The sequence below is a fragment of the Periplaneta americana genome, chromosome 4 (genome assembly GCF_040183065.1).
Source record: "Periplaneta americana isolate PAMFEO1 chromosome 4, P.americana_PAMFEO1_priV1, whole genome shotgun sequence".
In the NCBI taxonomy this organism is placed as follows: domain Eukaryota; kingdom Metazoa; phylum Arthropoda; class Insecta; order Blattodea; family Blattidae; genus Periplaneta; species Periplaneta americana.
The window spans coordinates 35674440-35699034 of record NC_091120.1 but is presented as its reverse complement, the minus strand read 5'-3'; the positions used below and the strand labels follow the sequence as shown (position 1 = coordinate 35699034).

The following is a 24595-nucleotide window of genomic DNA, read 5'->3' as shown; positions in this document are numbered from 1 at the left end:
CATTACGGATTCCGTAATAAATACTCTGAATTTTGAGCATATCCACTTACATTTGTACAAATTAATGTTGAAAATGTACACATCACAACAGAACCAAAGCGCTGTAATGTCAAACCAAGTCAAACCTCGCGCTGTATTTCGTCTGCGCTCAGCGTTGCCAAACGAACGCATACTCCGGCTTGTAACTGAAGATGGCTCTGCCAATCCACATTGTGCGCAGTTGAACATCAATCACAAAACGATCACGTAGGCAATGATTGTGTTCTAGAATTGCCAATACTGCAATTTTTCCCGCTAGACCTTTGTTTTCAGTATTAGTCTAGAAGGTGAAATTTATGGAATTTGTCTTGTTGCTATAGAGATTTGGCGGGATTTTTTAACACTTATAGCGGCAAAATAATCTCATTTAACATTGACAGTGTAGCAGTTTAGCAACTTTTGCATTATTTTATAGCGGATTTTTTAGGAATCGCATTGGCTACTCTGGGTGTTCACGAGGGTGAACTTAGGAGGCTGTGATAAATTATGATCGAAGTTGAGTGGAGCTAGGCATTATATTAATACAAACTCATGCTATTAATCACTTTTTAAGAACTAAGAAGTTGTTTTAATATACAATTTGTGTATATATTTATAATGGCTGTAATAAACATTACAGAGAAGTCTGAGTTCGAGAATACTGTAAGGTTAGTAGTACACTATTATCGATAATGTTACTTTTGCCACCGGGTGTTTTCCCACTTGCAGTGCAAATAAAAACACACATGCTAATTTAGCCTATATCGAATGTTAAATTATGGATTGGAATATAATACGGTATATATTTTTTAATATTTACAGTTCAAATGACCTAGTTGTTGTCCACTTTTATGCCGATTGGGCAGCCCAGTGCGGTCCTATGAATGAAGTTCTTGAAGAGTTAGTCAAACAAGAAGAATTTGAAGTAAGTAGTCTCATATAATAGTATAGTGGAAATACAGGTTAAGTTTCGTGTTTGGTCGTTTGGGGCATCTTACTAAGTATTTATGTCAGCATATTGAGAATATATAGGTGCTTAATCAATGGGAGAAGATTTTCTCCTAATGACACTGTGATAACTCAATTATCAATGAATTAAGCGGTCCTACTTACGGTACCCAAAAAAAAAAAAAAGTTTATGCAAGCCATTCACAATTCAAATTTTATTGGGCGCGCTTCCGTACAGGGGCAGTGGCATTTCCTCCAAGGTTAGAGCCCAGGTTAGGTGTGTGTTTATTAACCGAAAAAAAAAAAATGTCATAAACATGCGTCCTATTCTCAGTATTTTCTAGCCTCTAATTTTCGAAATCTCGAACTAGTTCTGACACCGTACGCAACTGGCGCATGCGTCGAAAGAAGTTCAGTTTGCGGTTCAGTATTAGTTCGGAAAGCGTTCTGAATTGCTTGCTGGAACAAACCTAATGTATGTCAACTGAACATATGACAAATGACTCGATGCATTGAAAGTAAGCACATCTGTTGACATTTGAGAGCTCTATTCACACCAACACGTTTACAAAATCAGTTTGGATTATGTGAAACAGGAAAAAAGCCTCGTTAGGAAAATATATTCCAAACCACTTCGGGAAAATGCTCCATTACTGGCAGTAAAACTTCGTGAATCACCCTGTATAGAAAATATTAATTTAATCGATTTTTCAGTATTATTAAAATTTCTGCTAATTACTTTCTTTTGTTATTTTAGAATGTAAAATTTGCAAAATGTCCAGCAGAAGATTTGCCAGAAGTTTCTTTGAAATATGATGTGTCATCTGTTCCAACATTTCTCTTGCTTCGCAATGGAAAATTGGTGGATAGAGTTGATGGAGCCAATGCAGCTGAACTTACAAAGAAGATAAGTGTACAGGTAAATACATTTGTGTTTCGGGAACAACTGGATAATACCCACGGCAGACCAATATCGATAGTCGACGCTACTCGCTGGCCACTAGTCACCGGGCCGTACCGAGCCGTATCAAACAAAATATAATCGAAATGGTGGTAATCAAATTCGCGACTATATTCTTAAATAATTCACTCCATTAGTCAAGTTCAAGGTTTTAGCCTATGTAGTACAACGGCGGTTTTTTTAATGCATTAAAAGAAAATGAAGATGTAGTAAGATCATAAACTAGGTTATCACAAGGAAATTAACAGTAAAAAAGGTGTGTTTCACGGAATACCATAAAAATGACGGAAAGTAAATTTCCGGTTAATGTTCGCGAAAGCGTAAAGTACGCGATTATGACGGCATTGCTGTTTCATTTCTGGCCTAGAGAAAAATACCTAGCCTTTTACGAAAAAAAAAATTTAGGGATCATGAAATTATTCACCGCTTTCATTATAGGCAATTTTTTTTATCAATATTACGAATCAAAAAGTGTCATACTATATAATTTTAACTACTACATGGACGAATAAAATCAAATTTTATGTTAAAATTAAAAAGTTTCGTCAAATACATGAAAATGATAACATTTATATTACATAATATGTAAATGAACTTCATGTTAAAATCTCCTGTCACTTCCCTATCCCTAAACTAACCTAACCAAAGCTAAGCTAAGCTAACCTAACCAAAGCTAACCTAACCTAACCAAAGCTAAGCTAACCTAACCTGACCAAAGCTAACCTAACCTGACCAAAGCTAACCTAACCTAAGCTAACCTAACCTAAGCTAAGCTAACCTAACCTAACCTAACCAAAGCTAACCTAACCTAACCAAAGCTAACCTAACCTAATCAAAGCTAACCTAACCTAACCAAAGCTAACCTAACCTTCGTAAATGCAAGGTCTGTAGCCGGAGCAAGAAGGGATCTCAATCATTTAATCTGCATGTACACGCGAAAATAAATTCAAGTAAGGATCACGCTCCCACTGCATGAGAGATCCGCGCATGCGCTACAGAAAAACTGTTTCTGTCCCGAGCCTTTCATCTAAGGCACTCGTCATAATTTACTCGCAATATTTACACAAATACACATTGTCGCTAACAGTGGTGCTATCTCTCAATAATGTTCAGAACGAAGGAGGTAGACAAAGAGAAAAAAAAATATGGCACAAAACTGTTTTCTCTCGAGACTCTCATCTAAGACACATAATAAGTCACGTAATCTACTTGCAATAAATTTGCGCAAATACACTTTGTAGCTAACACTGGTGCTATCTCTCAGTAATGTTCAGAACGAAGGAGGCAGAGAAAGAGAGAAAAAAAAATTTCTCCCGCCAACTACGCTACACACGAACGTCATGTTCTTATGTTGGCAACATTGTGTATTTACTTGAATTTGGTGGTAAACGTAACGGCATGGTTCAAAGCGACCGTGGTAATTCTCCAGTATAGCGGTGTTTCGTATATGCATTTCTTTATGTTTTCCTTACATTTCATTACGATAAGCTTAGAAAGTGTTTCATGCCAAACACATGAGTTGGTTGTAATAAAATGTGCCACATCTCAGTACTTTATGTACGAAAAAAAATGGATCAGAAGAAAACTTAATATATACCCAGTAATAGGCTACATGACATTAATACAAGCACATTCTTTCACTCTTGACCAAGTGGTTAGCCTCTCTACCTTCCACCATGACAACCCGGGTTTGATCCCTGCTTGGGCCATGAAGGAATTTGTGGTAGACAAAGCGGATGCGGCAGGTTTTTCTGCTTTCACTTACTATTACTATCTCATTTATCATCATCCCACCAATACTCCACAATCACCCTCACTCTGCGAGGTCCCAAGCCAGTCCTCCAGAACAAATAAAAATGACTGAAAGTTATACACATTGTGTTTAATGGAGCCTATTATTGTTAATACAACAAAGGTGAATGCCCAGAAGATATCACGGAGACAATAACGAAGTCTGGAAAAACTTACTATACACTGAATAATGTACTATTTCACGAACAATAACATGTTAATTATATTAACTAAATTGTGTTTGGTTTTATACTAAATATAATGGGAGTGTAAGGGTACAGTAGGCTACATCAGTTATTTATAGATTTCAAAAAGGCGTATGACTCGGTTAAGAGAAAAGTTTTATATAATAATCTTATTCAATTTAGTATTCCCAAGAAACTAGTTTGATTAATTAAAATGTGTGTCTGTGAAACATATAGCAGAGTCCGTATAGGCCAGTTTCTATCTGATGCTTTTCCAATACACTGCGGACTAAAGCAAGAAAATGCACTATCACTTTTACTTTTTAACTTTAATGACTTTATTGTCAAACGCCTGGCATTAGAAAACAACAACAACAACTTTTTAACTTTGTTCTAGAATATGCAATTAGGAAAGTCCAGGATAACAGACAGGGTTTGGAATTGAATGGGTTACATCAGCTGCTTGTCTGTGTGGATGATGTGAATATGTTAGGAGAAAATCAACAAACTGTTAGGGAAAACATGAGAATTTTACGTGAAGCAAGTAAAGAGATAGGTCTGAAAGTAAATTCCGAAAGTATATGATTATGTATCGTGATTAGAATATAGTGCAAAATGGAAATATAAAAATTGGAAATTTATCCTTTGGAAAGATGGAAAAGTTCAAGTATCATTGAGTAACAGTAACAAATATAAATAATACTTGGGAGGTAATTAAATGCAGATTAAATATGGGAAATGCCTGTTATTATTCGGTTGAGAAGCTTTTGTCATCCAACCTGCTATCAAAAAACGTGAAAATTAGAATTTATAAAACTGTTATATTACTGGTTGTTCTGTATGGTTGTGAAACTTGGACTCTCACTTTGAGAGAGGAACTGAGGTTAAGGTTGTTGAAAATAAAGTGCTTAGAAAAATATTTGGGGCTAAGAGGGATGAAGTTACAGGAGAATGGAGAAAGTTGCACAACATAGAACAGCACGCATTGTATTCCTCTCCTGATATAATGTTGTATGTTACCTCACTTTCCACAACAGGCCGGTTATCTGTCAAGAAATATAGCAACTCTCTGAGTATGCTTCCCTCTCTCGAGAGGGAAGAGCATTTGACGCAACTGCTGATGAATGGAAATGCCTAACAAAAAACAAGTAAATTTTGTTCAAAGTTCTAAACTATAAAGAAAATGTTTTTATGTGACTAGATTCCATTTTTGTAACAAATTGTCACTTTAACATGAGCTTAAATGATTCAGTTTCTTTGTTTCTATAGCTGTCACAGTTTTATAGACTGAATTAACAATGGTAATCAAAAATCTACTGTATATTCAATATTTTTGTACATACATTTGATAGATCTGAAAGAGACTTTATTTTATACAGGACATTTTCTTTTCGGTTATATAAATGTTAAAAAGAAGTTTAACTAGCTGATAACCCAAGAGATAATAAAGATATAAGTAGTTAAAAATTACAAATGCGCAAATAATATTAAGATAAGATATTAGAAATATTAAGGACAATCGTTAAGTGTAGAACATTGATAAATTTTTATATTTTATTTACTGATAAATACATATAGACTATTTATAATTTATGAAAATAAACATGGTGTTCTAATATTATGAGTGGATAGTATTTTAAGGGAATGAATATAGTGATCTCCTTACACGAATCATCTTAGGAGATGTGGTTACCTCACTAAATATTGGATTCCAGATTCCCAAGTCAAGAACAGTGGATTTTGATGATGGTAATAGGAATTAATAGCATGACTTCTTTCAGAGGAGAATAAAACTTCGAGGCTCATGTTGTAGAGTTACAGCATGTGAAAGATCCCTATCCCTGAATCACTGCCATCGTGATCTAGACCAGGCCGTAATGCAGGTTGTGTGACGTCACTTGATGAGTCGGGCTTTTCTATTTGAGTATACGGAGCTGAGAGAAAGATATTACTTTATAGCGTGTCGGCGCTCAATTTTATTTAGTGTAATGTGTGTATAAGACACCTTCACACTTCTTATTGCATAATATGTTGCAGAAATAATTACAAAACTGTGTTATTTTAATGTGAACGGAGTTTTACATGGTAACATAATCTGGTTGCATCAACATTTTAAGTTTGGAATGGAAGCTATTTTGAGATTTAATAAAGAAGAATTATTTATATTGTGATTTTAATTTAACACGTCTACCTTCCTTACTTGTAGGTACAAAATTTACCACAGTCCCTCCTATGAAATTAGCATATGTACAGTTGTGTGTTAATCTGGTAGGTTAGATAAATACAATTCATTACAACCCAGTAAAGTAGGGAACAAATAAATAATACAATTAAATTTTTATTCAATGTAATATGTGCATAAGTTCCATTTATGTGTTGCATAATGTGGCAGGAATAATAAATAAAACTGTGTTATTTTTATGTGAAGAGAATTTACCATGTTAACATAACCTATCTGCGTCAACATTTTAGGCTTAAGTTGAGAACGAAAACGGTTTTGAGATTTAATAAAGAAGAATATATTTTTAGGATAAACTTCAGAACACGGTTACCGTCCTTACTTATAGGTAGAAAATTCACCACAGTCCCTCATATGAAATGTACATACGTTATATTACTTAGTAGCGCTGAGGTATAGTTCCGGTAATTTCTGAACTGAAAACAGTTGAATTTATTTTTTGTGGAGATGCATTTGATCCTATAAGCAAGGCATATTAAAATCCTGAACGAACCGAACTAATTTGTATATGCAAGATGTATGAATACGAAGGGAACTACCTCAGCGCTAGTTTAGCCCTAGTAACATATTAAACTAATCAGACTTCAGACTGGAGTACCGTCTGAAACGAATAAATACAATTGAAGTGTAGACAAATTGCATTTATAAGTTATACGTAGCGTTATGCTTAATTATAATGCATAATTGCGAATATGGAAATAAGGCAAGTACTGATAGAATAAACATAACCTATAAATTCAACACATTAAAATATGCGTGCGATGCAACTGAAAATTGTTGAAACGTGCATAAATGAATGTGCAAGAATTTCGTAATGAAGCATGAGTGCTTTATTTCAACTAATTACAATTCTAGATACTGTAACAGTAATGAAAACTATAGGGTATAATTTTTCGTAATATACTATATGTATCTCGTTTTTAGTTCAAATTGTGTATATTATCAAATGTCGTATTATTTACTCGTATAATGTAGGTTATTCACAAATAAAAAGGGCGCAATAATTTAAATTTAATAAGACAAATACGTTAAACTAACAATAATGGATTAGACAAGAGTAACATCGGTAACGCTGCACTTCGGCCTAATCACAACTTACTTTACATGCCAGTCAGTGTTTCACTTTCACGTATATATTATTACACATATTTAGCCTACTGTTTATAAGACCAAAATTTCACTTAACCACATAAGGGCGCAATATTTAATCGAAATAAAGGCAGGTATTACACATACGAACTTTGCCTGCAACAACGTAATTTTCACACCAAAAATAATATTATACCTTAAATTGCAAGTAAATTGTGTCTCACAATCACTGTTTAAAATTTTACTGACGCAATTACACTGCATTTCAGAGAAATATATGTTATTCTTCATGCACTGCAACTAATTCATATGGTTGAAAGACCGCCTTTCGCGATCAGCTGTTAAGCGAGTCACGTGGTCTGCCTTACGGCCTGTATTAGATCACGATGGCAGTGCCTGAATGCAAAATTACTTACCTGTCATTTCTTTGCAATGTCAAGATTTGGACGTAGGTCTGTACCTTTTTCCACTTGTTGTATAGTACAGTCTTCTTATGTTATACCCCCAAATCTAAGAAGACTAACAGTTGCTCCACAGCAGTGGACATAAGTTCAGCTTAATTACTCCCACTTAGAAACTTAATTATATTGAATACATAGGTATTAAAATATGTTAGATTTAAGTAGAGTTCTCTGCTCAAGAAAATGGTTAATAATACATTTGATTTTGAGAGTTCATTACCTACTATAGTAGGGAGCAAAGATATTGGCGGGTCGTACATAGCACATTTTTGCACGTACCACCCCCTCTCTTCTGACCTGTCCATTGGGATGACTGACTGGCAGTGTATAGATGCGTTCGGGTGTAGTTGCTTGCAAGCCAATCGTTGTGTATTGAGAGAGTAGTCATCGTAGCTGTTGTCTGTTCACTGTGCACATATTCAAACAGTAATTTTCAATACTAACAGTGGAATTGCTTCTGTGCCTAGTTGAGCGACATGTCTAGAAAGGGAGCGGATACGCGGAGCCAAGCGAAAGGAATTATTTATAGTGTTTACGAATACTTAAAAAAAAAACTTTAATTAATACAACAAATTAAAATTTTCGTAATATGATTGAAATTTTGGTTATTAAGAGAATGAGGAAAACAGGAATTAGGTCACTATAAGTTTAAGTGAAATATTTTAAGATCTGATAGTATATTGGCAGTATAATCATTGCAGTGAAGTAAAAACCATTGTGTTATTATTATTATTATTAAATTTGCACTGATGGATTTCATTTAATATAGTATTACTAGCCATTGTTAAGTCAATTATATTATATAAAATAAAACCTGGGTGCCGACACAATGCTATTTACAAATTATTTACATCGTCAACATTAGTGATTTTACTCACGGGACTGGCTTCATCTTTTCTTGCAACCCTTGTCTTGTTCAAAAGGTCTCTGGTCACTGCTGTCAGTTGGTCACCTGCTGTGATTCTTCCTGCCGGAAGGTCTCTGCTGACTTTCTTTGTCGCAATCCCAGGACCGCTGCCATCATTTTTGGCCTCATTTCTGAACATCTGGAGCCATTCATCACGACTTCTACTCTTTGTGAAGCGGATGACAATAGGACGCGTCTTCCCTAGCCTGGATGGTATACGATGTGCTACGCTTACATCATGTTGCACCAATTCACTACCACCTATGACTTCCGATATTTTGTCAATGACTTCATAAGTTGATTTATCATCGATCTCCGGAACTCCAAATAGCATTATATTGTCTCTGCGTGTGTACTGCTGCAGATCACTCACTTCCTGTTTGAGATGGTCCTTTTCTTGCACTAGCCTCTTCATCTCCTCCTGCGTGGAGTTGAGTCCATGTCTTGTGTGTGCCAATTCCTCTCTAAGACTGTCGAACTTGGAAGATATGAATTCAACTGATTTTCTTAGTTCATTCACCTCAGAATACGAATGCTATTCGATATCAGTATAGTAGTTATAAAATCATGTCGCATATTGTATACCAGTAGTTTGTATGGTAACAAATGAAGTGTTCACATGTGCTGTTGTTTAATGAAATAATTATAATGCTGCGCACAGAAATTAACTAAATACTGACACAGACAGTGTTTATATATAAACACTATTTCGATGTTACAGACTTTAGGTTACGTAGCGAGGAGTGAAAGATGTTTCGGAAGCAACCCTTCGAAGAATGTTTACAGCTAAAGTAGGGGTGGAACGTGGGTTGGGTAGTATGAAGGGGTATACCTCCATCCGCCAATATTCTTGCTCCCTGCTATAGATATATTTCACACAGCAGTTCACGTCTGTATTATTGAGATTTCTTCTTTGTGCAGATCTCCAAGATCCCAATAGTCATTCCACCCAAGCCTCCTAAAGAAGACTTAAATACACGTCTCCATAAGCTCATAAATGCTGATCCTGTGATGTTATTCATGAAAGGAACAGCGGTACAACCAAGATGTGGATTTAGTAAATCAATGATTGCCCTGTTGGATAGCCTTGAAGCTCAATATAAGACTTTCGATATTCTAAATGACGAAGAAATAAGGCAAGGACTCAAGACATACTCAAATTGGCCAACATATCCACAGGTATGTGAAGAATTTGCTGTTTCTTGTTCCTGTTAAAAATACTTCAGATACTTAATTTATACATTTCCTTTCTAATGGTAGAGCCTATGGTCATATGTCACTACTTTTACAGTGCTAAGGCACAAAGTATTGTGCAGTCTGTGTACTGCAATATGTGAACGACTGTGCAACTCAAAAAATAGCAGTTATTAAACCAGTTGTTGGCAGCTTTTTCATGCTGTGCGTAGCTTCAAAGTAGTGACATGTGAATAGCTACAATATTATATTGGTTTTGTTGAAACTTTTCCAGCAGTTGTGAGTAGTGTTGCCAGTACTATTAATGCCTTGTATTGTTTATGTATATTTCAGTGTGTGGTAGCTAGGGGGCAGATGTTGATGACCTAAAAATCTACTTCTTGAATGTGTCTCAAGAAACTGCATGATCATTGAAAAAATGATCATTAAAATGCCCTTAAACTAATGGAAAAATGACATGAAATTAAAAGAAAATGACATTTAAATATTATTCACCGTACTCACAAAACAACTTCTTAAAAATTAGTCACATTGTTTCAATGACTGCCCTGCAAATCTCAGAGAGAGGAGGCAACTTCCTGGAATTTGGCTAAGATAAAGGAAAAGAACATGCAACAAAATAAAGGTTTTAAGGGAAAACTATAGATTTTAATGAGGGTTTACAATGTGTTTCAATCAGGGGTGGTCCATATCAGTGCCTTCATTCTCCATCTCCTTCCGCACTTCACTTTTGTTACCAAATCTTCTAGATGAGGGAGTGTGAATGCCAAAACAAATTGTGTGCACAGAGTGCATTCTTGCAATCTTTGTGTTAAAAATACTGTTTTCTACAGTAGACATCCCTTCCGAACCATGTTGAGCACACAACGTCGTCATGTCCAGGACATGGTGAAAGTTTTCCCCCTTCCAAACATAAATTCTAAAGACATCCTCGTACCGACAAAGAACAGTAATGGTCAAAGTTCTAAGCTGCTGTCAAGCATTTTATATTACTTCCGTTGTGTGAAATGAAGCCTTCATTGGAATGAGGTCTGTTTCAAACTATAAAACTCATACTTCACTGTTATTCACTTATTCAATAGGTAATTACTACTGACCTATTTGGTTAGAAAATGATTTAACAGACCTATCGGTAAAGAAGAAAGTAAAATGCATTCCAAATTATCTAAAAGTTCTTTAAAGTATTAAAAATGCCGAAAAAATATAAAAATGATATATTAGTTAAAAAACGTCAAAAAAATGCAACGTTGATATTAACATAGAAAGGATTTCTATATTAATAGGCATCATCCTAATGTGAAAAATAAGATGACTTTTCATCAACATCGCCCCCTAGTGATAGCATAATTTCAAAGAAACAAATTTCCAACACTGTTTAAGAGAAAGTTTAAACACAAAATGTTAATGTTCTTATGAAATTATTCATCCCCTTGATCATACTTTTTGAAAACTATTGTAAATCCATATTGTTCTCTATTTTTATTTACATTTGATTAAGCATCTAATTTGCCAATTGCATTTTTTTTATCTCAAAATAAAAGTTACATGTATACACATATATACAGAGTGAACCGTCAGTAATGTCATTAATTTCAAAGGATTATTCTGCAATATATTTCAAACGAAAAAGATTAATACAAAACTAAAATTCTTTCAATCATTTATCATAATACACTGCTCTCTTGAACTGACTGAGCATATTGGGAATTAAATCAATGGCTTTCCCAGAACACAGTATGAAATGTTTTATATAAAACAATTTTTATTTCTAAAAGGAAGCAAAAACGAGCAAAATTGTATTAATCTTTTTTGTTTGAAATATCTAAAAAAATAACAACAAAATGAATTGCAGAATGAACACAAAGATGGAAAAGCTGCAGCTAAACTGAGGCTGCAAAAGTAGCATCTTGTGTGTGAACAGGTTCACAACCTCCTGTCACTACTGTTGCAGCTCTCAGATTGTGCGGCATGAAAAGTAGCATATTGTGTGCTACTTTTGGCTTGTGTGTGAACACAAGACACAACTGTTACAGCTACAGAAAAAGTAGCAATGTGTTACTGAACTGATAGATCTGGTTAACATATATTTTGTCCTTTAGATTTCTTCCTTAGAGATTAGCTTCATTTGTCTTCATTGGAACTGCAGTTTCTTGAGATATGTTAAAGAATGGTTTTGAAATTTAAGTGAAATAATAAATTAAGGTGTTGTATTTCTTGACCACGGATAGTATCCATTTGGTACGTAATTGTTACCCATACTCAACAAAATTAATGTAAAGTTTTTGGAAAGGCCTTTGTTGGAACTATTTTATAGCACTGGGAGTGTTAGTCGAAAAATCTTTTTTCTTGGATTCTGGTAAATTGTTTGTTCTTCATTATTAGTGCCTTATTTGATACAGGTTATTCACCTCTGTTATTCAAAACCACTTATTTCATTATACAGTAGAACCTCTAGTATCCATGGTAGTGAAGGAGATGGACTGAACGGTTGATTGAAAAAATCGGATAATCCATACCATGAAAGATTCTGTAATTTCCTCCGTGGTCTTATATGTAACTCACTAGGTAGTGAATCAGAAGTTCACTAATTTAAGTCTGGTTGTCAACAACGGTTTTTAAGAGGCAAGGAAGCCCTTTGTAATGACTGTCTCAGGAAAGATAGGAATAAAGGAGGTCTCATGTTGTAGATTTACATATTTTTATTACACTTTATCCTTGTTGTGTTTTTTTTTTTTTATATATATCAAATCGCGCAGTTGTAACTCCAATCTCGTATTCTGATGCAAGATGAGCCACGATTTCTCTTTCTCAAACTGTTCAATTATTTCCATATTTTTTCGATACTTAGCACAACACGTTTTCTGTTAACACCCGTGGAAGACTTTTTATATACAAGTTATATAAAAGCAATTCGAACAGTAGACAATGCTGTGTAATGTTAAAGGCTTAACACTCTCTAGCAAAAAACATATGTAGAACCTACTACAGTAAAACCTGTTCAAGACGGAAGTGACATGGTCCCAATTTTTTTTCCGTTGTGAACAGGTTTCCGTATTATTCAGGTGTGAAATTAAAATGGAATATTTTATCATTAATATACATGAACAACAAAATGGCACCGCAAACTGCAAGAAGTACAAAATATTCTGTTTAACACTACCCACGTTAAATCAGCTTTCTGTCACTTATTCCGTTGGTGAATCATCTTGATTAAAATCTGATTTTCTATATACAGTGAAACCTGTTCAAGACGGAAGTGACATGGTCCTAATTTTTTTTCCGTTGTGGACAGGTTTCCGTATTATTCAGGTGTGACATTAAAATGGAATATTTTGTCATTCATATACATGAAAAACAAAATGGCATGTCCCAAACTGCAAGAAGTACAAAATATTCCATTTAACACTCATTACATTAAATCAGCTTTCTGTCGCTTATTACATTGGTGAATCATCTTGATTAAAATCTCATTTTCTGTATAAATATTATCGTAACTCACTCATTAGTCATTAAACATTACTAAAGTTTACTAATCTCATTCTATTTAATATCTAACACTATACTCTAATACTGTACTGCATATCACTGCACATTATTAATTAATTGGACTAGAAGCCATCTATTAGAAGCCTTGAATTCTGGTTTATTTAATTTCTTTCCCAGTTCAATAGCTTGCTTTGCAGAACAGATCCAGAAATTGGCTTGTTCTTTGAAAGGTCATGAAGAACCCACTCTCACAACAGTTCATTTATTTTCACATAAACAGTTGCTTTCTGGTTTTTTTTTTGTCACCAATATCGGCCGCAAGCCACTCACTCATTATGATCTTTAATTTTTTAAGTGTTACACCTGAGTTTTCCACTGAACTTAAGCATTAAATCACATAGACTTTGTTTCTAATTTTCCTTTATCTCGATAACTTTTACTTCATCACTTAATGTTAATGCCACATTTTATGCAATTTTTTTTTTTATTACCTGGAAATCACTACACTTGCGCTCTGTTTAGCTACGACAGTGTATGGGTGTGAAGCATTGAAAATCTTTGAAAGGACTCGTCTGCCTAGTCAACAGGGTAATAAAATTTATGACCGACAGGCCAACACACCCTCGTACCCTCTAGAATTTTGCAAAGAAAACTTGTTTTTATCTTAGTGACCTACATATTTCGTATAGTTCTTGAAATTACACGCTGTTTCAAAATATAGTTACAAAATATAGTGTGTCCAAAATATTGTTTCCGTTTTGAACAGTAACAGACAGTTTCCGTTTTATTCAGGAAAAATTACACATAATACATACAAATTTCGCCAGGACCAATAAATTGTTCCGAAATAGTCAGGATTCCGGATTATTCAGGTTCCGATTTGAACAGGTTTCACTATAAATGTTATTGTAACTCACTCATTAGTCATTAAACACTACTAAAGTTTACTAATCTCATTCAATTTAATACCTAACACTATACTATAATGCTGTTCTGTGTATCACTGCACATTATTATTTAATTGGACTGGGAGCCATCCATTAGAGGCCTTGAATTCTGGCTTATTTAATTCCTTTGCCAGTTCAATAGCTTGCTTTGCAGAATAGATCCATAAATTGGCATGTTCTTTCTAAGGTCATGAAGAACCCACTCCCACAACAGTTCATTTATTTCCACATAAACAGTTGCTTTCTGGTTCCTTTTATGTCACTAATATTGGCCGCAAGCCACTCACTCATTAAGATCTGAGTTTTCCACAACTGAAGTTCAACATTATTTCACATGCACTTCGTTTCTAATTTTCCTTTAACTCGATAACTTTTACTTCATCACTTAATGTTAATGCCACATTTTACGCAACTTTTTCTTTACCAAGAAATCACTACACTTGTGCTCTGTCTAGCTATAAAGACGATAGTATACGGGTGTGAAGAATTGAAAATCTTTGAAGGTACTCATCTGCCTAGTCAACAGGGTAATAAAATTTATGACCGTCAGGCCAACACACCCTCGTACCCTCTAAAATTTTGCAAAGAAAACTTGTTTTTATCTTAGTGACCTACATATTTCGTGCATTCCTTGAAATTACACGGTTTAAAAATATAGTTTACTTCAAAGCAGTGTGCCCAAAATATTATTTCCGTTTTGAACAGTAACAGGCAGTTTCCATTTCCACATTGGACAGTTTCCGTTTTATTCAGGAAAAATTACACATAATACATACGAATTTCACTGGGACCAATAAATTGTTCCGAAATAGACAGGATTCCGATTTGAACAGGTTTCACTGTAATATGATGTACAAAACATTACTTCATATAAGTTATTTATTTCTGAAGAAAAAAAAAGAGCGAGAAATACACAGTCGGATAATCTGCCAGTCAGTTAATAGGGTGACGGATAATCAGGGTTCTACTGTACAGGCAACTCATATAGTACAGTAACTAAATACACAGGCTAATATGGCTTCTGAAATATTTTATCCACATATCCACTTGAAATATAATTAATAATATTTCGAACGTTCTACTTTGATTAATGCACAGACATAAAACACAAGTCAGCTAGAATGAACCCAGAAAACTGCAACACTATACACTTGTTTCCCTCCTCATTCCCCTTGCTTCCCCCCTCTCTCTCTTCCCCCCTCCCAACAAACCAGGATTTACCCCAGTTCATCTGGCTGTAAATTCGACATTTCAAACATATTTTGATTATTTTCAATAAGCATAGAGCAGTGAATATGAAGCAAGGAGTTATTAATTTAATAGCAAGGAACATTGTACCAATATCAAGTAGCCTTAGGAAGATGCTGCTTGTAATTGCTCCGAAATCTAAATAATAAATAAGTTTGTTCTAAAGATAAGCCACTAGCATTAGTCTGCTTAAAAATTTTAATTTGCCTTTTTTCACTTCTACTAAATAATATAATTCAATTCTTTCAGCTTTACATCAATGGTGAGCTTATTGGTGGTCTGGATATTGTGAAAGAAATGCATGCAAATGGAGAGCTAGAAGCATTATTACCAAAGAAACAGTCACTGGAAGCTAGGTAAATTCAAAAGTGTGATTCATATTGTATGATTTAATTCTTATGAGAAAATAAAGAGAAATCAGTATGGTGTTAATACTGCTAATCATGTATACATTTTTCCCAGTATTTGATGGAGTACACATTTTTAACATTGTAATTTTGTAGTAGTTATCATTTTATCACATCTTTTCTCTTAAAATATGAAAAGAATTTTGCTCGTTTTCAATTTGTTATACAGAAAATTGTGTACATGGAATGTCAGATGTTTTAGCCTAAAACAGTGTAGATTTAAAGTCATAGAAAAAAGAGACGGGATTTTTAAATCACATTGATTGCGTGACTACATCTTTTATTATTATTATTATTATTATTATTACAATTATTATTACTTATTATTACACACACTTTCTGAAGTCGAAATTGCGATAGAAAATCTGAAAAAGTACAAGTCTCCAGGTATCGATCAAATTCCAGCAGAATTAATACAAGAGGGTGGAAGGGCATTATCTAGCGAAATTTATAAACTTGTACTTGCAATTTGGGAAAAGGAAATTGTGCCAGAACAATGGAAGGAGTCCATAATCGTACCTATTTTTAAGAAGGGGGACAAGACTAACTGTAGTAATTTTCGAGGAATATCACTTTTGTTGACATCGTACAAAATTTTGTCGAATATCCTTTTGAGAAGATTAACTCCATATGTAGATGAAATTATTGGGGATCATCAGTGTGGTTTTAGGCGTAATAGATCGACTATTAATCAGATTTTTTGTATTCGATAGATATTGGAGAAAAAATTAGAGTATAAGAGTACAGTACATCAGTTATTCATAGATTTCAAAAAGGTGTATGACTTGGTTAAGAGAGAAGTTTTATATAATATTCTTATTGAATTTGGTATTCCCAAGAAACTAGTTCGATTAATTAAAATGTGTCTTAGTGAAACTTACAGCAGAGTCCGTATAGGCCAGTTTCTATCTGATGCTTTTGCAATTCACTGCGGGCTAAAGTAGGGAGATGCACTATCACCTTTACTTTTTAACTTCGCTCTAGAATATGCCATTAGGAAAGTTCAGGATAATAGACAGGGTTTGGAGTTGAATGGGTTACATCAGCTTCTTGTCTATGCAGATGACGTGAATATGCTAGGAGAAAATCCACAAACGATTAGGGAAAATGCGGAAATTCTAGTTGAAGCAAGTAAAGCGATAGGGTTGGAAGTCAATCCCGAAAAGACTAAGTATATGATTATGTCTCGTGACCAGAATATTGTACGAAATGGAACTACAAAAATTGGAGATTTATCTTTTGAAGACGTGGAAAAATTCAAATATCTTGGAGCAACAGTAACAAATATAAATGACACTCGGGAGGAAATTAAACGCAGAATAAATATGGAAAATGCGTGTTATTATTCGGTTGAGAAGCTTTTGTCATCTAGTCTTCTGTCAAAAAATCTGAAAGTTAGAATTTATAAAACAGTTATATTACCATTTGTTCTGTATGGTTGTGAAACTTGGACTCTCACTTTGAGAGAGGAACAGAGATTAAGGGTGATTGAGAAGAAGGTTCTTAGGAAAATATTTGGGGCTAAGAGGGATGAAGTTACAGGAGAATAGAGAAAGTTACACAACGCAGAGCTGCACGCATTGTATTCTTCACCTGACATAATTAGGAACATAAAATCCAGACGTTTGAGATGGGCAGGGCATGTAGCACGTATGGGCGAATCCAGAAATGCATATAGAGTGTTAGTTGGGAGGCCGGAGGGAAAAAGACCTTTGGGGAGGCCGAGACGTAGGTGGGAAGATAATATTGAAATGGATTTGAGGGAGTTGGGATATGATGGTAGAGACTGGATTAATCTTGCTCAGGAAAGGGACCAATGGCGGGCTTATGTGAGGGCGGCAATGAACCTCCGGGTTCCTTAAAAGCCAGTAAGTATTATTATTATTATTATTATTATTATTATTATCATCATTCACTCAGCCTTCTATAAAATTGAGTACCGGGTCTTTCCCGGGGGTAAAAGGCGGTCAGAGCGTGGTGCCGACCACACCACCTCATTCTAGTGCCGAGGTCATGGAAAGCATGGGGCTCTACCTCCATGCCCCCCAAGTGCCTTCATGGCATGTTACGGGGATACCTTTTTTTACCTTTTTATTATCATTATTACTATTATTATTATTAATTTTATGAAAGGATTATGAGGATTAATTGATACTATTATAATACCCTGTTGTAGATTATTTATTGATAATTGTTTACTTCCTACCTTCGTGTACACCAACAATGTGTGTGGATCTGTGATCGTCCCTTATGACCTTAACTCCGTCAGTATAAGTAAAAGTTGCATAATTAATTATTTGGCAGTTTATTGCCAAGTTAGCTATTCAAGATATAGGCCAAGAAATTATATAAGCATAATAGTCACTTACAGTAAACTTATGCACAATTGGTTTTGTGCCAGTTTTCATAAAATTAATTTTTAACCAGTACTATTTGTGTATGTAATGTTTGAAATTATTGACATTAACAGTGAACTATTTATTATTTTATTTACTTGTTTATTTGTTTGTTCCATATCTATTTATTCCTTTGTTTACTTTATTCGTGTATTTATTTATTTATTTATACTTGACATATTTCAGATTAAAATCTTTAACACACCAAAGTGAGTGTATGGTATTCATGAAGGGAAATCGCAATGAACCACGATGTGGTTTCAGTAGGCAGCTGATGGCAATACTGGCAGAAACCGGGTAAGTGTCTGGTATTGTGATTTTTCACATTAAACCATTTCGTTTCCACAATGCAGTAGTCTTAATTGGACAGCATTCTGCAGGAATGCACCATCCCATATAATGTTGTAATTGAGAGAAACACAGTTAAATTTCAACCTCAGTAGTTGCAAACGAATTTGTTTCATGTGTGTGTACTGAAGGGCTTAAAGTGAAACTGGAGTGATTTGTTTCAGATCTTATAATAAAGCAATAATATGCTTTTGACATTTAAATGCTGATTTTCTTAAATAGAAAATATTAGGAATGATTATAATATACACATAGCTATCTTATGAAATTTGTGTAAAATTATTAGCCTATCTGTCAGCCATTATTTTATAACAGACACCTCATACTAAAAAAAAAAAAAAAAAAAATTATTGACCTTGGTGTGAAATAAGGTAATACAGACGTGGACAAATTATTAGACTAAAACGTTTTTCTTGGAAACATAATATAATTCGTCATATCAACTATCAGTATAATTCGCAGAATCTCTATTATTGTAATTATGATTCTTTACATCTTCTGGTATATCTTTCCAATGGTTAAGTACATTTTTTTCTGGCTGTGTTGGTACTACTGGTGTTTTAATTATATACTGCAGAAGATATTCAACAGTCTGTTCTCCTATGGCCTGCAAGAAGACCGGACATGAAAGAAATTGAAAATCTGTGATCTATGCTGAAACACAAAGTGAATAAAAAGAGGCTTACAACAAAACATAGACTCACTGTCTTATGTCTGTCTAAATGATTCTGATATTCAAAGAAAGTGTCAAACTTTGGTTTCCAGCATCCCTGACAAAATCAACGTGTTAATAAAGAATAAGGAAAAGTTCACAGAATATTAGTAACCTCCAGACTCAATTTTCTGTTCATTATTTCTGTGTAAAATACATTTTTGTTCATTATTTCTGCTGATAAATACAGCTTTGTTGCACATATAATTAATTTAGTCTAATAATTTCTCCACGTCTGTAATTGTAGTAAAATGTCTGAATGTCTCATAGCTTAATTTGGTCACCGAAGTTTTGTGAAGCATTAATTTTCCATGTATAATAAAGTAAAGACATGTTTTGTGTGTTATTTGTCACATCTGTTACAAATCCATGTCACTTCAGTTACAGAAAAAAGTTATATTTTTTAAATTAAATTAAACAATCATGAAGGTTATCAACACAGATAGTTAATGTCATCATTTTAAGTACCAGTAAAGAATTTTTAAAATATAATTATTCAAAATGATTAACAGAAGCTAATATAAAATGAAATGTTGAGGTTGGTGACATTTTTGTCACATACGTTACAGTGCAAAAATGCTGATAAAATTGAGATCTTCAGAGCAATGATGGTCGAAATTCAAGTGAGTCTATGAAAGATCGCAAGATGATGAGATGAGAATGGAACATTAAAAAAATCCATTTACATTTTTAAAAACTAACTTTTAAAACTGTGTACATGTCACATTCATTACAAAAGAATGGCTGCTATATCTACTTGGAACCATAAAATTTATAAATGAAGTGATATGCCTTGAGACATATAGAATGCCTTGTCTATAATCCAAAAATCGAAAATTCGTCTTCTAATTTGGGTCCATATTTCATTTAAGTACAAAGTGGGTCAAAAGTCGCTTTCCCCAAACACTTCCTTACATTTGACTACACATTTCTTTACAGATATTGTTCAGAATGGAGGTCCTGTTTCTCGATACACAATTCACAATGTTTAGACATTGATTTACAGGTAGCAGAACATAATTCACGATTTTCATCAATTTTCACAAATGACTGTTCGATCATCTGTCGCAACTGATGCAGATCCTACGATTTCTAAGCAAAAACATCATTTTTCAGGATATTCCATAGCGAAAAATCACATGGCATCAGGTTGCATAATGTGGGTGGTCATTTTGTTGTGCCACGATGGCCAATCCATTCATGGAATTACTGGTTAAAGAAGTCCCTCACTCCTACACCAAAATGAGGTGGTGTTCCATCCTGTTGCCATATTAACTGCATTTCGGCAAAACGAGGGCTGTTTTCAAGACATGACATCAGAAAAACAGTTGATGTACGAACATGGTTGTGAACCCACCACCATTTATTACATCAGCTATTCGTTTATTCAAGTTATGAGATCTGTATATGTGTACAAGTATGAAACCTAAGAACAAATATTGGGGAAAGCAACTTTTGACCCACTTTGTATGTCTTGTGAATAATAGTTTAATAAAATAACTATAAGTCATTCTCACGTACAATAAAGGAACTGAATTGTTACAAAAAGCGTAGAATGTTGTTGTTGTTTTCTAATGCCGGGCATTTGACAATAAAGTCATTTGACCTCTTGCACTACAATATTTTTCAAAGATATTATCATGGTTAGCCACTGAAGCACAGATTTTGAGGTGTTCCGAATCCATCTCTTGGTCTGAGTTGCACAATGGGCAGATAGGGACTGATATATTCCAATTCTATGCAGGTGTTTGGCCAAACAATCATGGCCTGTTGTTAGTCTAAATGCTGCTACAGACGATTTTCGTGGTAAATCGGGAATTAACTGTGGATTATGATGCAGAGAGTTCCATTTTTTCCCTTGAGATTGTGTTATCAAATGTTGTTTGTTGAAGTCTGAGTCTGTAGATTTAATAAATCTTTTCACAGAGTAATACGTAGATTTAGTAACAGGTGTGTAAGTAGCAATGCTGCCCTTCTTTGTAAAAGCATCCGCATTCTCATTTCCCAGGATTCCAGAAGCGTAAAATGTAAAATTAGAAAGCATGTGGCACCTTTATGACACTTATTTTTGTAGTATGTACTGAGTTTTGAATATTACGGTAGAGCCATGTATAAAAATATTATTTGTTACTATTATTATTTAATTTTGTAGCATCTTATCATATAAATAGTGTTTTATACTAATTTGAAATTAGGAACCGACATTGTTAAAGTCGTAATTTGATACATATTCAGTCAGCATTTCCTTACTTACTTACTTACTTACTTACTTACTTACTTACTTACTTACTTACTTACTTACTTACTTACTTACTGGCTTTTAAGGAACCCGCAGGTTCATTGCCGCCCTCACATAAGCCCGCCATTGGTCCCTATCCCCAAAGGTCTTTTCCCCTCTGGCCTCCCAACTAACACACTATATGCATTTCTGGATTCGCCCATACGTGCTACATGCCCTGCCCATCTCAAACGTCTGGATTTAATGTTCCTAATTATATCAGGTGAAGGATACAATGCGTGCAGCTCTGCATTGTGTAACTTTCTCCATTCTCCTGTAACTTCATCCCTCTTAGCCCCAAATATTTTCCTAAGAACCTTATTCTCAAAAACTTTCAATCTCTGTTGTCTCTCTCAAAGTGAGAGTCCAAGTTTCACAACCATACAGAACAACCGGTAATATAACTGTTTTATAAATTCTAACTTTCAGATTTTTTGACAGCAGACTAGATGACAAAAGCTTTTCAACCGAATAATAACCGGCATTTCCCATATTTATTGTGCATTTAATTTTCTCCCTAGTGTCATTTACATTTGTTACTGTTGCTCCAAGATATTTGAATTTTTCCACTTCTTCGAAGGATAAATCTCCAACTTTTATAGTTCCATTTCATACAATATTCTGATCACGAGACATAATCATATACTTAGTCTTTTCGGGATTTACTTCCAATCCTATCTCTTTACTTGCTTCAAGTAGAATTTCCGCGTTTTCCCTAATTGTTTGTGGACTTTCTCCTAACATATTCACGTCATCCGCATACACAAGAAGCTGATGTAACCCATTCAACTTCAAACCCTCTGTGTTATCCTGAACTTTCCTAATGGCATATTCTAGAACGAAGTTAAAAAGTAAAGGTGATAGTGCATCTCCCTCCTTTAGCCCGCAGTGAATTGCAAAAGCATCAGATAGAAACTGGCCTATACAGACTCTGCTGTAAGTTTCACTAAGACACATTTTAATTAATCGAACTAGTTTCTTGGGAATACCAAATTCAATAAGAATATTATATAAAACTTCTCTCTTAACCGAGTCATACGCCTTTTTGAAATCTATAAATAACTGATGTACTGTATCCTTATACTCCCATTTTTTCTCCAATATCTGTCGAATACAAAAAATCTGATCAATAGTCGGTCTATTACGCCTGAAACGACACTGATGATCCCCAATAATTTCATCTACATAAGTCAGTATTTCCTTGCATGTTAAAACAATTGAGTCCACTGCAAGAATGATGGATGTCATTTGGAATACATTTTGCAGGAGAAGCAATTGAAAGTTTGAAATGCTCAGCGCTCAAAGCTTAACTGAGATTTTCCGATCATTACTGAACAATGACTATCAGTGTTAATGCCATATAACTCTGTATGTACATTCTATATGTCTTTAGCTATGCATTGACAGTCTTGGTTCGTTTTCGACAAGAAAGTGACATCCATCATTCTTGCAGTGGACTCTTCAATTACAAGACATGTTTCAATTAATAGGAACCATAATGATAATTACTGGTGAAGTTCATTGAACACTGTAAACAGACTGAAGATCTAAATGGTAATCTAGAAATATTTTCTATTTTTATTGTGTGTGACTGTAAGTATAAAATGTAGTGATCTTGAATGTATTTGTTTCAGCATCAAGTTTGATACGTTCGACATCCTTACTGATGAAGAAGTTCGGCAGGGTCTCAAGACTTTCTCTAATTGGCCCACATATCCTCAGGTGTACGTTAAAGGTGAACTAATTGGTGGTTTAGACATTATCAAAGAACTAAAAGAGTCTGGTGAATTATTAAACACCTTAAAGGGACAATCATAAACAATAGGCCTTCTCATTGAACAAACGCATTACATAATTGTAATGACTGAATTGAATGTAGAGTCATTAAATAAAGTTCCATCCTTCCACTGAGTTCTCAGTATATCACATTTTATATTATTACATGTTGGTTCATTTGTTACGGTTCTTGTTTCGTGCTTTGCACAAGACTGGAATGTTAGCAGTGTACTTAGGTGCTATCATTATGTAAATGGGGAAATTTACAAATAATATATACCTGTAGAGGGTGATTTACGAAGTTAATACTGGCACTTAACAGGCCTCCTTGCTGAGGTCGTTTATAGTAAGAGTATCTCATACTAATATGGGTCGGATATGCAGTTATTTCTCATTTTGAGAAGCATATCTTCGTGAACCAAGCTGTAGCTCTTCTGAGCCTACACAGTCGTTCAAATGTAGTCAAACAAGGCATGGGTGAACCTGATTTTCCCGTGTGTCTCCGAAAGTCTTGCATGATTCACACACACGGTCAAGTACATTGAAGTACAAAGTGAAATTTTGTTATCTTCTGTAAACCTTGTTTTGTGCATGGAAAACAAAATCTACATCGTTCATAAGATAACTTTTTTATGAACTATGAAGTGTAATGACTAGGGCAAGGATTTTGATGACCTATAAATCATGAAAAAAGTCCTAAAAACAATGCATTTATGATCTAAAAATCTTTCAAAAATGCCCTAAAAATTGATCTTACTAGGAAAAGAGGTTTTGTACTACTTAATATTTATACTAGTAATTAAATTAAATTCTAGTACCAACATTTAAGTTTATTTAATTTTACATAATTCTTTTAACATAAGTAGTACACTTCAATTATTTTACCTGATGTAGTTTCCAGGTAGTCCACCACAAGACTACTCTATCAAGAATTAACAGGTATAGAGGAGTCTATATTCAAGGGGTGGTTGGACTGATCCATTACATGGGGTGTACTACTTTAAAATGGCAATATTTGTGTAGAAAAATTATTAAAATATTATACAAAATAATGTGTATTAATAGACAAAATATGTAAAGAAAATATCAAAGGAAATAAACATTATTTTACATTAATAATGGGGATTTATGGCCAAAATTAAATGAAAATGCATAAAAAATGACCGAATAAAACAAAAAAATGCTCAATGAATTTAAATACAGA

At 34.2% G+C, this 24595-nt stretch overlaps 1 protein-coding gene across 1 annotated transcript; it reads left to right on the top strand.

Annotated features, from left to right (window-relative positions):
* The first annotated feature begins 495 nt into the window (after nt 1–495).
* On the top strand, nt 496–23526 carry Grx3 (Glutaredoxin 3). Its single transcript, XM_069823186.1, has 7 exons — nt 496–686; nt 841–943; nt 1724–1885; nt 9521–9778; nt 15724–15830; nt 18464–18574; nt 23250–23526. The coding sequence occupies exons 1-7, from the start codon at nt 637–639 to the stop codon at nt 23431–23433; spliced, it is 975 nt and encodes a 324-aa protein (XP_069679287.1). The 5' UTR covers nt 496–636; the 3' UTR covers nt 23434–23526.
* The last annotated feature ends 1069 nt before the right edge of the window (nt 23527–24595 follow it).